The 16239-nt window shown below is 40.1% G+C and overlaps 1 protein-coding gene across 1 annotated transcript; it reads left to right on the plus strand.

Moving 5' to 3' along the window:
• The first annotated feature begins 282 nt into the window (after positions 1-282).
• Positions 283-13521, plus strand: sae1 (SUMO1 activating enzyme subunit 1). The gene is made up of 9 exons (XM_010746170.3): positions 283-504; positions 1354-1465; positions 1861-2034; positions 5214-5359; positions 5824-5923; positions 6455-6560; positions 10356-10500; positions 11907-11976; positions 13227-13521. The coding sequence occupies exons 1-9, from the start codon at positions 404-406 to the stop codon at positions 13317-13319; spliced, it is 1047 nt and encodes a 348-aa protein (XP_010744472.1). The 5' UTR covers positions 283-403; the 3' UTR covers positions 13320-13521.
• The last annotated feature ends 2718 nt before the right edge of the window (positions 13522-16239 follow it).

Genomic DNA, 16239 nt, shown 5'->3' on the forward strand with positions numbered 1-16239 from the left:
GTTAACGGCTGATGTTTCCGTTAACGGCTGATGTTTCCGTTACACCGGACAGCTTCATGTCTGAACGTGATGTACGAGCCTGTGACACCGACACATGACTGACTTCTAATCATAAGACTGAGGCTCTGCAGGCAACACAGCATGAAACGACAAATGAATATCACATATGAACTCGGGGGAAAGTACTTTAATAAATAAATAAATAAATAAATAAATAAATCACAAAGAGAGAGTCTAAAACAGCGATCACATAAAAAAAAAAAAAAAAAACTATTGTTTCGTTTTGGGACGTCATCATTCAGCGCCCATTCAGCGGGACCGTCACGGCATTTGAAAGCTGAGCATCTTTAGCGGAACAAAAAAACGTTTTACACCGTATTTACCGTCTGTAGGCTCAACCGAAATGATCGATATGATCGAGAAGGAGGACCCGGTCATCAGCGAGGAAGAGGCGGCACAGTACGACCGCCAGATCCGCCTGTGGGGGCTCGATGCCCAGAAGAGGTTAGTTAGCTCTGTTAGCTCGCCAGGCTAATCGGTGCAGCGTCGCTCTCCGGTTCACCCGGTGAACGTGTTTGATTCACCCGGTGAACGTGTTCGATTCACCGGGTGAACGTGTTCGATTCACCGGGTGAACGTGTTCGATTCACCGGGTGAACGTGTTCGATTCACCGGGTTAAAGTGTTCGATTCACCGGGTGAAGGTGTTCGATTCACCGGGTGAAAGTGTTCGATTCACCGGGTGAAGGTGTTCGATTCACCGGGTGAAAGTGTTCGATTCACCCGGTGAACGTGTTCGATTCACCGGGTGAAAGTGTTCGATTCACCGGGTGAACGTGTTTGATACACCCGGTGAACGTGTTTGATTCACCGGGCTGTTGCTGCAGAGTGTGTATAAGTCGACATCTTTGCATTGTCAACATCTCTGATTTTTTTTTTCTAAAACTGGAGTTGAATGAGAAAGAGGCCAACGGTCGTTACAAGCACGTTACAATAGACCACACGTTACAATAGACCACACGTTACCTCTGCTTTTACCGCCACATTACATGTTTATAAAGTGAATGGTCACATGACACGCATGGTTTACATCATAGGGTTAAACAGTTCTTTAATGCTGCAAACCTTCAGATCAGCTCTGATCTCATTGTAAATCAGTTTGGCTGCTCATGCATCTGTTCTTTATACTGCTCAGTGTGTTTTATCTCTAGTTAATTTAACCAGAGCTGCAGCTCAAATAAATGTTGATTGAGGTTAAGATCACACCAAAGTGCACAGGGAGTAGTAATCAAACAGATCTTCATCAGCATGACATCCAGTGAGTGTTTTGTCTGCTCGTGTGTTTTGTTTCCAGGTTGCGGGGGTCCCGTGTGCTCCTGGCAGGTTTAGGTGGTCTGGGGGCAGAAGTGGCCAAGAACTTGATCCTGGCTGGCGTTAAAGGACTCACCTTGTTGGATCATGAACAGGTATTTATGTTAACAACATAAGAACATGCTCAGGTGCTCTTTTACCTGTCCTCGTCCATGCACATTGTTGCCCACAGACCCGGGCTTCAGTTTAAATCTGTGTTTCAGCCATCAGTTCAGTTGAACATCGTTTATTTATGGAATAGTAGATGGCTTTTGGTAACCTTTGTCTTTGCAGTCGTATGTATGTCCACTAGATGGTGCCTGTGACAAAGTAATGGTCTTCAGTGTCGCTCACTGCTTTCTCTAGTGAGATAACAGACCAGTTATTATTCATTTCATTGTAATAACACAACATTAAAGCCTGGACAGAACTTTCTGTGGAGATACATGTCCACTGCATACATAGTGTAAATGATCTTCAGGTGAACATTGTCTGTCTGTGTGTTCACCAGGTGTCTGAGGAGTCATGTCGAGCTCAGTTTCTCGTTCCGGTGACGGCTCAGGGTCAGAATCGAGCCCAGGCCTCTCTGGAGCGAGCTCAGAACCTCAACCCGATGGTGGAGGTCCACGCTGACTCGGACAGAGTCGAAGACAAACCGGATGACTTCTTTCTGCAGTTTGACGCAGTGAGTGGAAATAGAAGTTTTTTTTTTTCAAGACATCTGTATTAAAAAGGGCTAAACACAATTCAATGGGATATTTTAGAGGGAAGCTGATTTGAGCTAAAGGTCCAGCATTAAAGGACAGATCCACTCTGAACAAAAAATGTTTCTGAGTCATTTACCTGATCGGATTCCTGGGCTCACTCGGTTGTATGTTAACGTGTTTGTATTATTTATATTGATAACTGTTCAGAGATCGCATGATGTCACTAAGAGGTCCAGTCCAGTTACAGTAACATTGATACTTCAGGCTGATGAGTCTTGTATCACTCGGTCTGACCACTAGATGTCTCTTGTAGACCAGTACAGTAGAAGCCTTCCTTGTTTTGCTGTTGGGCCTTCAGTAGCATCATCATCATCATCATCATCATCATCATCATCATCAGCTTAGCTTTACTCTTCAGGCAGTAGTAACGAATATGTTGTGTTTCATTTAAGTGTCTCTCTTCCAGCTGGTTTGTGATGTAATTAGCCTGTTAATTATATGAGGACAGATGCCATGTTAAGACCTGTGCTTGCCTTATATGGTCGTGTTGGGTTCACTGCAGCGTGCAGTGGGAGGAGAGTTGTACCATTCGTACATTCACTTGTTTGAAAGTGCAGAGCTGTTGTTTGTTCTAAAGTGTAGCAGTCATGTGATACTGTAGTGAAAAGTGAGACTTGGAAGCAGAATAGCAAACGAACGTGACTAGATCATTTATGATGGTTATTTTGTGTAACTATAAATTCTAATTGATACATTTATGTTGTGTATTTTAGCACGTTAGATCTGACACTGAAATTAAATTTAACTCAAACAATGACTATAAGATTACATAGCTGTCAGCTTTAGCCTTTATTTTTTTACAAGTTTACATCCATACTGGGTGAACGGTGTGAGAAAAGCAGCATCAATTGTCCTGCTGACTGCTACAGTTCCTACACTGTTGACCTAATATTGATGTAATTATACTTAAACACACAACAGAGGCACCATGTTAGAGAGAAAACGCTCTATTGCTTCATTATTTAATCTCTGGCTGCAAAACCTTCTTGGATTTTCTGATTGTAGCACCTGATCCAGGCAAAACTGTAAATAAGCAAAATTATTTTTCTTACACATCTGACTGTGTGTGAATCCAGAAAGAAGAATTGCACAGCCATGGTAAAACAATGTGACACAATATACTATAACAGACAATAGGTTAACATTTAGTATTCATTTCCACAGTCTGGATTTCAGTTTTTCCTCTGCTGAAGGCAAAAATGTATTTGAACATCATCGGGATAACAACAGATTTTTTCCTGCGTGTTGTGTCTGAATTGTTGGCAGTCTTCCTCCCTCTGGGGGTGCTAAGTGAAGGGCAGGAGGAGGGAGCATGGTACGGGAGGAAGATAGAAGTAGGACAAAGTGAAGTGAGGACAGGATGAGATGGATGTTAGTAGAGCGGAGGGAGGGTGGGAGAAGAGAAGGCGGGACAATCTTAAAAAGCTGGAGATTAAACGGGAGGTGTCTCTGTCTCCCACTCCTCATTTTTATTTTTATCTTCCTCCACGGATGTATCTGTGTGAGACTCAGCGGGAAGCTGCAGATTGATGGTGATTAAAGTGGAATGGATGCCATGTGGTCAAAGCTTTCATTATGAAGGGCCTAATTACTGAATACAATAGAAAAACACACGGTCCATCTGGGTACTTTAAAGTACAGCTGACTCACCACTGATACTCGGTCACTCTTTACAATATTTTCATTTATCTGTAGCAATTCATTCAGCTGTCATCAGATTAACACAGTTGTGTAGTTAAATTGTGATTAGTGCATTGAAATACTCGACGTCATCTTGATCATCATGCCGTCCAGATTTCCTGCTTTGCCTCATTACTTCCTTTTTTTGCTCTGGGTTAAATAATGCTCATAAATCATTGCTAGGAAGGAAATAGGTGGAGATTAATGGCTGATGTTGCACATTCACCCGGCTGTCAAACTAGTTCTTCTTTTACTGTTATCTTTTCTTAAGATGTTCACTTTGGGAACGCTGACATTGACCCTGGTCTGCGTGTGTCTGCTTGTTTCTGTGTGGAACTCTGAAAATTCAGTGATGCCAGAGATGCAGCATCAGTCTTATCAGTGAGCTGAGGGTGTTTTGGGTGTGCTGGACTGGGTCAGCAGGATAAGGTGGACCCAGCCCACTGGTCAGTTGTTTACACTCAAACATCAGCCCACCCTGGTTTTACCATGGTACACAGTGTCCCTGTGTTTAATGGTTACTTCAGGGAGGTGAACTATCACCACACACTGCTGTGGCTGTTACAGTAGGTGTGTCTCTGTGAGTTTGGCAGCTGACCAGCCACCGTTCACAGTTGCTTTGTTGCTCCAAGAATTGGGAGGGGTGAAAGTTACTGAAGAACTTGTTTTCTGAAGGAAACTGCAGACGATTTTCAGAAGTAAAACATGTCTTAGGGATTAAATGCAAGACACCGTTATCATTTGATATCTCTTAGCAGTTTTAGTGCTTTGTTAATGAAATGTAAATGAGCAAATAACGATGAAAAACAAAATGACATGGGTGATGAGGAGGAGACCAACACACAGTGGGAGATCAGTTCATACTTTTTCTTTTTTTTTCCATTTCATTTTTTTCAAAAGGTTTCTAAAGGTGGAGGAAATACTAATATTACACAATGTCCTTTTCTTTAGTTGTTTGGCTCATTTGGATTAAACCTCTCAAACATGATTTGCTTCACCAGTGTTCAGTTCTCGTCTTAAATTAAATCCCCTTCTTGACGATACATGTTTTTGGAACCTAACCTAACTGCAGAAGCTGCAGCAAAGATTTAGATGCATCTCTCAAGTGTGTTGAAACAGGTATGGCCTGTTAACCTGAAAGTTACATTTTTCTGATACAGTTTAATGAAACTGAACAACACACTGCGTTTTGTTTCTAATCCTTCAAGTTGCTATTTATTCGAGCACAAAGACTCTGTTAATTATCTGTAAATAATAAGAAAGTAATTGAATAATAGAAAAAACATTTTTCCTGTGAGTTAATTTGTCTAAAGATGGATACAGGTTGGTGTACCTGCAGTTTAAAGGGTCAGCTGCTGCTGTTTGAGGCACGTTGTCATCGATCAGGCAGCCACTATTTGTGTTTCTTCTCCCTCAGGTGTGTCTGACAGGCTGCTCCAGAGACCTGATGGTGCGGGTCGACCAGCTCTGTTCTCAGCGCAACATCAAGGTCTTCTGTGGGGATGTCTATGGTTACTATGGTTACATGTTCTGCAACCTTGGACAAGAGCACAACTATGTCGAGTAAGTGTGGGCAGCAATACAAAGTGTGTGTTTATCTTGAATTGGAACAAAGATATCCTGATGTTTGACAGGGCGCCACAAATATGTATATTAGATGGGATTAATACTCCATGAGGAGGTGGGGAGTAAAATATCCACTGTGCCCATCAGTTAAAGGCCGTCTGAAACAATGAGATTTAACATGACCATCATGAAATTACAGTGTGTGGTCTGTCATGACATGGACATTCTGCAGGACGAGCCAAAACAGAGTAGCAGTGCCTGTAGCTGACATTACATTTTCTTCTGTTGTTATATTGGTTCCAGGCTTCGAGTATATGTTGGTGTACATCAAGATTAACACTTAAAGTAAAATATCACAGTGAGCTGATTTTAAAGAAAAACAGCAGCTCAAATAATAAATAATACATTACATCTGCATTTCCTGATCATGTATGATATCTTTAACGTCACTCTGTTTTTAGGGAGAAACCTAAACTGGTGAAACCTACTGGAAATTCTAACGACGGCCCAGAAGCAAAGAAAGCCAAAGTCGACCCCAATGAGACCACCATGGTGAAAAAGGTACGTTTATGCAGAACATATTCCACAGACAAATATTTTTCAAACTTTATTCTGCTGCCAACATGAATTGAAGAACCACCACATATAAAGATGTTTTTTTTTTTTTCAAGTATAGCTGGGGGGAAAAAATGACTTCCTTTCATACTGGAGGTACTAAAATGTTAAGATGAGAGAAGTGGAACATACTGAGAAAATGGAAAAAACACTTTTGATCTTCTGTTAGGTCTGATTGTGTTTTTTCATTTCCAAAATGAAACACAGTCTTTCTTTTGTTTCACTTTCTTAATGTATTACTTTCTTTAATCAGACTGACTACTTGACTAATATTTTAACATGTATATTTGTTCAAATGTAAACTTTTTTGGTATTTATGATCACAAATTAATATACTTAAAATCCCTACAAATCATTTCCCCTAAACAAAAGGCCACCAGACATTTATTAAAGATGAGAAAATAATGAATAATAAACCTCTAGTTCACCTCATGTCGACATTACTTTGTTTTGTTTTTTTAACTTTCCACTCATCAGACGGTGAGTTTCTGCAGTCTGAAGGAGGCTCTGGAGGTTGATTGGACAAGCGAGAAGGCCAAAGCTGGTCTGAAGCGGACACCAGTGGATTATTTCCTGCTTCACGGTACTTAAAGTGTCATCATTTATAAATTAAAAGTACAAAAGTTTTCATGACAGCAGGGACTAGATGTGAAAACTGGCTTTTTTTTTAAATAACAGAAACAAAAAAATGTTTTCTAAACTAGATAATAGATAATAAAGATAGTCATTAGATTTTAAAAATAGAAGTTTTAGGCCTGATTTTATTTCTTTTTTTTCTTGTTTTACTGAAGGCAGCATTATCTTTAAATTTGGCCATTTTTGTGCCACAGAATCTTACTCTTTTTATACTTTATAAAGATTTTATTAGGAATTCATATTTGTTTTTAAACTATGCATTTGAGTTATACTATGAGATTTATTTTTGTACAACCATCAGATGGGCGTTGGACTATTTGAGAGTCTCCTGACATTTCTGTGTGGGAGGTGAGACACAAACAGAATTTCCATACAGAGAACTGATCAAATATAACAATCCTGAAATCCTGAAACGTCTAAAAAAGTTTAGAAATTTGAAACCGAAAATGCGTAGGAACCCTGTAGCGAGACTGAAACACATACCATGAACATGCAAAGTCACTGGTTCTAAATTAGTTTTTAAGCTATTGTTGCATGGGCATGGAAAATCATAAACTTGTGAAATGTTGGGACGAAGGGCCAAGTGTTAGATGTCAACCTTTGCTAAGAGAGATTAGCGGAGTTTGAAAAGAAACCGAACAACAAAAACAAAAAATCAATCAGCTGGAAAAAAAGAATATTGTTCCGCTGAGTTCCATCCGAATAATCACATATGACCTGACAAATGATCAGGAACCATCAACCCAAAGGAACTTTTTGACCCTTTAAATAATTCTGTAACGCATCTTCCTGTTTTTCATGTTATTTACGATGTCTAATGACCTTCTCTTAAGAGTTGTTATTGTCCCTGCCGTCACCTGGCCCTGCACCATCCCCACACACTACATGCTAGTTTCCATCACAGGCTGTCCATGGCCAGTCATGTGCACTGAGCGTAGAATAGAGAACAGCCCGACACCTACTTCACATGACAACGAGCATTTAAGAACAGGAAACAACCAGAGAATGGTTGCACACTTGTAAATCTAACAAATATTTTCTATGCATGAATGCAATAAATCAAGATAAATACATTTTCATTACCCTTAGGCAGGTTGCACAGTTCTGTTTATATCACTTTGGAAATCATATGAAAATGTATAATATGACTCACTAATCAGGAATTACTTTAAAAGTAACAAAAAGGACAGTACATAATTACATGTTATAAGTTACAAAGATGGGAGTTAATTGAGGTAATTTTAAGAACATTTCTCAATGCACAATTGCGACAAATCTATGGATTTCACCATCTACACTCCATAAAATCACTAAAAGATTCAGAGAATCCAGAGAAATCTTTGCATGTAAGGTGCAAGGCCTAAAACCAACACTGAATGGCCGTGACATTCAACCCCTCAGGCAGCGCTGCATTAAAAACTGATGTAACTGTATGAAGAATATTACTAGATGACCTCTGGAACATGCTGTCAGTGAACACAGTTCATTGCTGAATCTACAAATGCAAGTTAAGGCTCTGCCTGCAAAGAGAGAGGCAGAAAACAGCATGCAGAAACACTGCAGACCTGAGCTCATCTGAGACGGAGCCAAGCAACAGTGTGTGTGTGTTATAACAGTGTGTGTGTTATAACAGTGTGTGTGTTATAACAGTGTGTGTGTTATAACAGTGTGGCTTCATAGTAAAGGAGAGCACTTACTAGACTGAGCTGTCTGCAGTCCAGACCTGTCTCCCACTGAAAATGTGTGGCACATTATGAAGCAAACAAATACAACAGACCGTTCAGCAAATACACTTTTCAAAACTTCAGCACTTAGTGACCACAGTTTGTTTTGTTTTGTTTTATTTTTTGACTCTAATGATTGAAATAATTTTTAAAATCTTTTTCATTCAACAATTCTACAAGAATACTAATAAATACAAAGAAGCAGACTCTGGTTTAAATTCTTAAAAAACATAATTTAGGATCATAATGTGACAAAGTCTCCTCTGAAAACAGACATGAAGGATGAAATTGGCTTTGGGCGGTTAGCATCTGAAAGGTTTCATGAGTGACACAACAGTGAGTGGCTGACAGACAGCATCTATTTAAAAGGATACAGCAGGAGGCAGACATCCACCAACACCAGCCAGATGCGGTCATGTGACGGCGTGTCAATTTGTTTACTAGAGTGTTAATTTTCTTTTTAGTTTCTCATCATTTGCAAATGTATTTCTGAACATCTTGGCTGGTTAATTTTAGGATTGTCCCAGCCGGCGTGGCCTTTAGTCTAATAACTCCCTCACTGAAACCCACCTACTGTACCACTGCAGCCTCGCCTGCCTCCAGTCTGTTTTTCAGGCTAATTTCTGAGTGGAAACATCACCTTGTTGTTTTTGTTGAGTGAATGTGAGACAGGAGGCAGTGTTATTATTCCTTCGTTGTTTCTATAATTGGTGCTAGCGGTTGTTGTTTTGGGCGACCGATGAGGAAGTGGCTCTTCCTCTGTTACAACTGCTTCCTGTCTCACTAGGAACAGTCGGGTGATCTGAACCGCAGATGGGCGTGTGTGTCTGTTTGCTCGCTATCACTGGTATCTCTGATCTGTATCGATATTTATCTAGATTTCTTCTTTATTATAATAGCAGACTGCAAAGACGTGTTGGCCAGCAAGGGAAGAGACTCTAATACTTAAAAAATATATATTTGTACAAAGAAGAAACATTTTATTTATCATTTCTAGATACTGTAAAACACAGGAAATGCGTCCCACTTAAAGCATATAATGGCTTTAATAAAACAGTTCCATATCTCTGAAATATCATAGATCTCCAGTGAACTCTCTCTCACTGTGCAGATGTTGCATTAATATATGGAAAAAATGGACTGTGTGCTATATTTGACCTTCACAGGTTTTGATGCAAAGGACCATCATGAATATTTCCCCTCCACTTGAATCAGACTATTACGTATCACTACTCCATGTGTAGGTTTAGAGATACTATCGTTGTTCCATCCATGTGCACATTATTATATTCTGTTATGAAATTCTGTTTTGATTTCCTGCCTGGTGCAGTGTGATGCCATTTGTGCCGGTCTTTAACTTTCTTCTAACAAAGTTTGACTGATAAAGGGCAGAGCTGAGGTGTGAAAATGATTCATTGCCACTACACACACACACACGTGTGTGTTTGGTGTGCCACGCTGGTGGAAATGGCCGTGGGAGGATTTGACTTCCTCATGTGGTTTAAGTTAATGGACGAACAGGAAATATGGGGGCGACGTGTTGATGTTTGCGTCTGTGTGGTGCAGTTTGAGAAGACAGTTGCTGTTTGAAATATTTCTCATGATCAAATAAAGAGTTTGTGTATTCTTTCAGCCAACTTTTAGACTCACTCTAATATTTCCTCACTGATCATGTGCTGGTGTACGCCGGAGTCTGTATGTGCACGCTCTTAATTTGATGTGGGGAAGCGTAGGCCAAATCAGATGAAATGGTTGATGGTGCAACCACATACTGATTTTTATCCTGTTTCAAAGAGAGCAGCAGTCTACACGAGATGTTGTCTTTCCATGAGATGATAATTCACAGTGGGAGTAACTTGAAAGCGTGATGTAATTATAAATGGCAATAATGCAATAGATTATATGGAAAACATTGCTTTAGAAAAATGGTTTAAACTTGTTTCCAGCTTCTCAACTGCCATTCTGTTTGTTTCTCCCGCTTCCTGCTTTCCCTGCCTTGCTCTTTTCTGTCTCCACAGTTCTGTTGAAGTTTCGTACAGACAAAGGTCGTGACCCCGATCCACAATCCTTCGCTGAAGACAGTCAACTCCTAAAACAGATCCGTGATGACGTCCTTGAGGCCTTGGCAGTGAGCAGTGACCTCCTGAGTGATGACTTCACGAGGTAAAAAGCATCTACACCTCAGTCTTGTGACTAACAAGTGGAGAATCATGTGCAATTCAAATGTTTTCAAAGTAAGATACTAAAGCTCAAAGATGAAAACAGGATCCAGCAAAACCTTCTCACCCACCCAGAAACACAAATTTCCATTTCTGGAAATATAGTAATAGAAATTCAATTTAAAATGACTACATAGAGTTTTTAACTGATTATGAAACTCCCAATTTGATCCTGGTCCTTCTATATAAGCAAACCATCAGCGAGAAGATTCGATGATGAAACATGAACCAGAACACAAGTCAACCTTGATCAGTCGGCCTCGAAGCCTGTCCCTCTTTCTCCTAGACAGGTATAAATATGTTGATGCCTACAGTTGTTGGTTTGCACCTTTAGCGTCATACAGTCCATAGTGTTGTGGAAGAAATCGCTGAAGTCAAAGGTCAATGGTGAGGTCAGGAAGGCAGAAAGTATTCAGGAGTCTCTGATGTCTTACGCTGTATTATTTATTGACGCTTGGCCAAGGAGAATTAGAGACACTCTCAAAGTTCATCAGAAGTGCCTGAGTCGGTCTCACATTCTGCCCAACTCATCCTGGTGGATCGACTTTAAACCCCAAGATAACACCACAAATACTACACGCCCAGAATGAGTCACAGAGAATGTCTTTACCCATGGAGGTGTTATTGTCAGCATGTTCTAGTCTGGAGACACAGATGTCTGTTTACGCAGATTGGACCGTCAACAACAAGCTATCTATTATGTCTATGAAGGCAGCAACAGGTCTCTGTGACCCTGGACACCACAGTGTTGAGATAGACTGGCACCTACTGTTCTCAACCAAAGCCAAACAACTAATACTGCTGAGGACCTCAAGGCCCACACGTGACCTCGTGTAACCTAAGGATAGAAAATTCCAGAACACATAGAGGTACAGGTCACGGTGGACACTGGTTAACAACTGGTTTATAATGTAACATTTTATGTTAATGAACATTACGAGGGAATGTTGATGTTGCCTCCAAACCAGATCAAGATGTTTACAACACGTGCGGTGGAAACACTGCCGATCTCATCCCACAGGCGCGTCAGAATCGACACAAAGTAAAAGTTCTTAGTAACTTAAAATAACTTAAACAAAGTCTGTGGCCTAAACAGTTTCACACTAGAACAACTTCCACATTAACACAGTCTGTCTTCATCTGTGGGAGGAGGTGATTGCCAACTGTAAATAACACCCGTGTTTCCACTCAGTGAAAAGACATTTAGTTCAGACAACACAACACATAAATCAGCTGGCAGACGGAGATGTCTTTGCATTAATGGCTCTGGAGCCAGTAACTTTCTCACTGTCTCAGTTGTTTAACATCACACTTAAGTCACGGTGCTTCATGTTGTGCTGTTTGTCTCAGCTACTGCTTCTCTGAGATGTCTCCAGTGTGTGCTGTCCTGGGAGGAGTTCTGGGACAGGAAGTCGTCAAGGTAAGCATTTCAGACGATCTGTACGTGTTTACAATAATGTAGGAGCATCATCGCTTCAAGAAACATTCAGTGTGAAGGTCTGTGATGCATCTTACTGTATTCACTCTGCTGTAGTAAATGATGAAGATGGCCAGTCTGCTGTGTGAGGGAGTCAGTCAGCTGACAGGTGGCCGCTCAGCTTGTTTCTGGGTCGGCTTCAGAAAACTAGCAGTGACTCTTCTCTGTGTGGAAGTGATTTTCACTGTGACCACAGTGAACCTCAGTGTGACGCTCTGGCAGCGGCCTCGCAAAAGGAGAAATGATTTATACTGTCCACCAGATGAACAACATACTGTAATAAACTCACTGATGCCGCAACATGAAAGAACACGATGGGACCATTGGAAGGAAATTCAATGAAAAACATATGAACATGTGACATGAACAAACACAAAGACAGTATTCCCACAGACGATAGTTTGAGAGATGAGATGGATTTTTTTGTGTTATTTGAGGTTTTTATATGGAATTATGTTAAAATCTGTTTTTATATTTTCGATTCTTCACGGTATCGACCTTTGGTTTTGATGACGCTTTATACACTCTTGTGTTGACATGCAGTGAATAGACTTTGTTTACACCTTTGTCTGGTCAATAACAGGACATGAACTGTGCCTGAATTTAGTCTTTAATTTAGATTTGATGTCCAGTACGATGTGAAAGTTGATTAATTTATTCTGACGGGATTCACAGAGGCAGCATGTTAACGAAGGTCGAAGACTGTGCATTAAAAAATGATGCTGTTTGTGCATGAGATGAATCTGAATTATTCTCACACACAAATATCGAGAATGTTTTCTTGGTGCATGACCTCAATAAGATTTCACTGACAGCACTGAGTGGATTTTCTTTGGGCTGACGCACGGTGACCTCAGGCTGAGGTAAACAGGAGTTCAGATTAGGGTAAGCGTGCATGCAGGGAGGGGGCTGAGTGCAGAATCAGACTGCGTTATATTGGCACAAGGCCAACCTGCCGTTTCTGTGACAATGACGAAACCTGCTGCAACTTGCCGACTGATGTCTCGTTAAGTGAATCCGACCGATTTCACTCAGACATAGAAGAGTGAACACAACTTGTGGACCGAACCACTGAGAACTTTAAGTGTGACAGACAGGCTTGTGTGCTCAAGTAAAATGGAAAACTGGGATTAAAATAGTTCTTTCTGATCATACTGGTTGGTATATTAACTTCTCTGTGTCTTTCCTTTCAGGCTCTCTCCCAGAGAGATGCTCCACACCGAAACTTCTTCTTCTTCGATGGTCGTAAAGGCAACGGCGTGGTCGACTACTTTGGATCAAAGTAAACACGCCACACGCCTGCTCGGTTTTACACAAATTCAAGTCCAACAAACTTCTGTCTCTTCATTAGTTTGTTCTGTCGTTATTTATATCAGTACCACCTCCACTAGTCATAAAATTAATCTGTTGTTCAATTTTTGTCCTCTGACCTCAAGTAAACAGTCGATTTTTTTACATTTCCTAATAAAACGTTGTTTAATAAAATCATTCTGCCTCAGGTCTCTGGATTTATTAAACACAACAGTCACAGTGTTTTATGTTTGTATATCTGATATCTGCCATTTATAGTTATTATGCTGCATCCACGTGCAGCAGGGGAAATTTCCACGACTTTAGCTATAATGTTGCATCAGCATACTGTTTTCTCTGAACATAAAACACAGACAAACCCAAGTCCTATCATCATAATCAAATATTATATTTAAGACCCGTGGACAGGTTTCAATGTGCTACCTGAAATATTGTGGCCTTAAAATACAAAATAATGCAGTGTTGAAAGTTAAAATCTTCTGAAGGTGAGATTTAGGTGCATTACTGGAAATATTTGGGTTATGTTGTTATAAGAAATGACAATCTCAGCTGTAATTCAACAAATCAGTACAGTGTGTCACTATCTGAGTTTGAAGGGGAAATGGCAGATAGTCATATGATGTTCAGCAGGGTGTATGACTGTATTTGGTAATAACCTTATCGCCTGACATGTGACTCATGAAACCAAACATGGTTGTATGGTGAGTGACGCCTGAGCATGCAGAATAATAAGAAAGGGCGGGGGCAGCCATTCAAATGAGCCTCGGGACAAACCGAAAACATTTCCTATCTTCTTCTTCCTGAAAAGGCAATAACAACAATAACAATGGAGCATTACAGGGGGAAACCAGCAGTGAGGTCTCATCTTTGACCTCAACCCGTTTAACCTGTCAGACCTGTGAAACCTGAACTGCAGAGATGTGTCTTCCTGTAGATGGAAAAAATGACACTTATTTTGATGCAGTCTAACCTCTGCAAGTGCTGACGGCTGTGTGTCTGCAACAACAGCAGATACTGTAAAGTCATTCTGCTGTTTACCAAACATTTAAATTTCCATCAGAATACACAGACAGTTTGCAGTTTTAAAATAATTCAGGATCATATAACAAACATCAGATATAAACTACATGTCCTCTGACATCTGTCAATAAGACCAGCATGATGGAAGAAGCTTTATTTCTGAAGGACTGTTTTGATTTGCACATAACTCAAACATAAATGTATATGTGAGGTAACAGAGGGTGAAATAATCTTCTTCAGGTTCACTTGTATGTTGTGAGCAATGCCATAATCATTTCTACCCTTGAAGCTTTGGCATTCAGGCAGCAGACTGTAGCTCTGGAAGTGTTTATATGTTAGTATTCTTTGACCAAAGAGAACACAGAACACAGCTTATGTTACTTCTTTTGTATTTTACAGATGTTACGGATATATCTATATATCTCATATATATAATAAGGATAAGGATACAGAGATGGAGGCAGACCAGAAACAGAATTCAGGGAACAGCAGGAGATGTTGCTCCACATAAAAACAAAAAAGATTAACATGAATCAAACAGAATAATACATATATAGCACTGATGTTGTGTTGCCTGTCTTGTACTTGAATCATTTGGCTGCTGCTGCAGTGTGACCATTTTTTGAGTTACGATTGGATTGGGTCTATTCACACACCGGGTTCACTGGAAGTTCAACACAGAGAGTGACTGAGAATAAAGAGAATAAAAAAAGAAGGAGCGAACGCCTGGGTGGAAAATGGTACGCATTGCTACATATGAGTAACTATACTAAGTATACTTTTGTGTTTGCTGTATTTACTGCAGAGCACTGAAACAAAGTGAAACCTTGAAATGAAACCGGAGGAGCAATCAGGCAGCACAGGGTGCCGCTGCACTTTTCCTGGGATTAAGAAAGGAGATTAATTATGGAATGTCCCTTTAAGCTCATTCCCCTTTAATTAAACCTAAACTCTTATCTGCTCACACACACACACACACGTTGCACTCTTTATGCACTCAACATGCTGACTCTGCTATACTTCATTTCTTTCTCTCTTTTTCTTTGCTCATTTTTCTCTTTCTTGTCCTCGTGTTCCCTCTTATTCTTTTATTCTTTCTCTCCTACACACACACACACACACACACACACACACAGAATTAAACCCCAGCCCAGTGTCCCTGCTGTGTGGTCACTCTCTGTTTCGCCTCCACTTAGCAGCAAAGACCAAGTGTCTGTTGTTGCAACCAATCAGATTCCTGATTTTGCTTTGAAGGCTGCAGGATTGGCTCTTTCTGCAGAGGAGTTTAAGTGAGGATATCTAGTCCCAGTGCTGCCTGCAGACTCAGTAACAGACGAGTGTCTGTGTCTGTGTTTGTGGGCTTGCCATAATAACTGGTGAATTTTTGTAAAGATTAGTCAAGCTGCAACTTAGTTATTAACATTATCAACTGATCTGCAGATTCTTTTCTCAATTATTTCATTAATCGTTTTGTCTATAAAGTGCCCAAAAGTACTGAAAGATGCTTATTATAATTTTCCACAGTACGATGTGAAATCCTGTGTGACTTATTTCCAGCAGTGTCATTTCAGCTCTAAAGATGAAAGTGCCATGATAATTCATTACAGTTATGAAGAGAGATAGCAGCTCACAATAACCTGATTCTTTGTAGAAGAAGCAGAAATCTTGATTCTGACATCAAAAGTCGGATTACTCTTTTATTTTCTTAACTGGACTTTACTTGAGTATATACATACATTTAATCAATTCTATGCTTCTACTCCACTGCATTTATTTGACAGCTTTAGTTACTACCCGCAGCCTTGACCTGCTAACAACAGTAAATGCACAACACAATTAATGCATCATAATAAAAATAATCATAATAAAAAAAAT

This window comes from Larimichthys crocea, chromosome VII (genome assembly GCF_000972845.2).
Source record: "Larimichthys crocea isolate SSNF chromosome VII, L_crocea_2.0, whole genome shotgun sequence".
NCBI classification, from domain to species: domain Eukaryota; kingdom Metazoa; phylum Chordata; class Actinopteri; family Sciaenidae; genus Larimichthys; species Larimichthys crocea.

Excerpts from the sequence above, each read along its gene's own strand:
- sae1 (XM_010746170.3), top strand. The coding sequence starts at position 404 with ATGATCGATATGATCGAGAAGGAGGACCCGGTCATCAGCGAGGAAGAG. Across the intron at positions 5,924-6,454 it reads AGACCACCATGGTGAAAAAG|ACGGTGAGTTTCTGCAGTCT; the intron begins GTACGTTTATGC and ends TCCACTCATCAG. Across the intron at positions 10,501-11,906 it reads CTGAGTGATGACTTCACGAG|CTACTGCTTCTCTGAGATGT; the intron begins GTAAAAAGCATC and ends TGTTTGTCTCAG.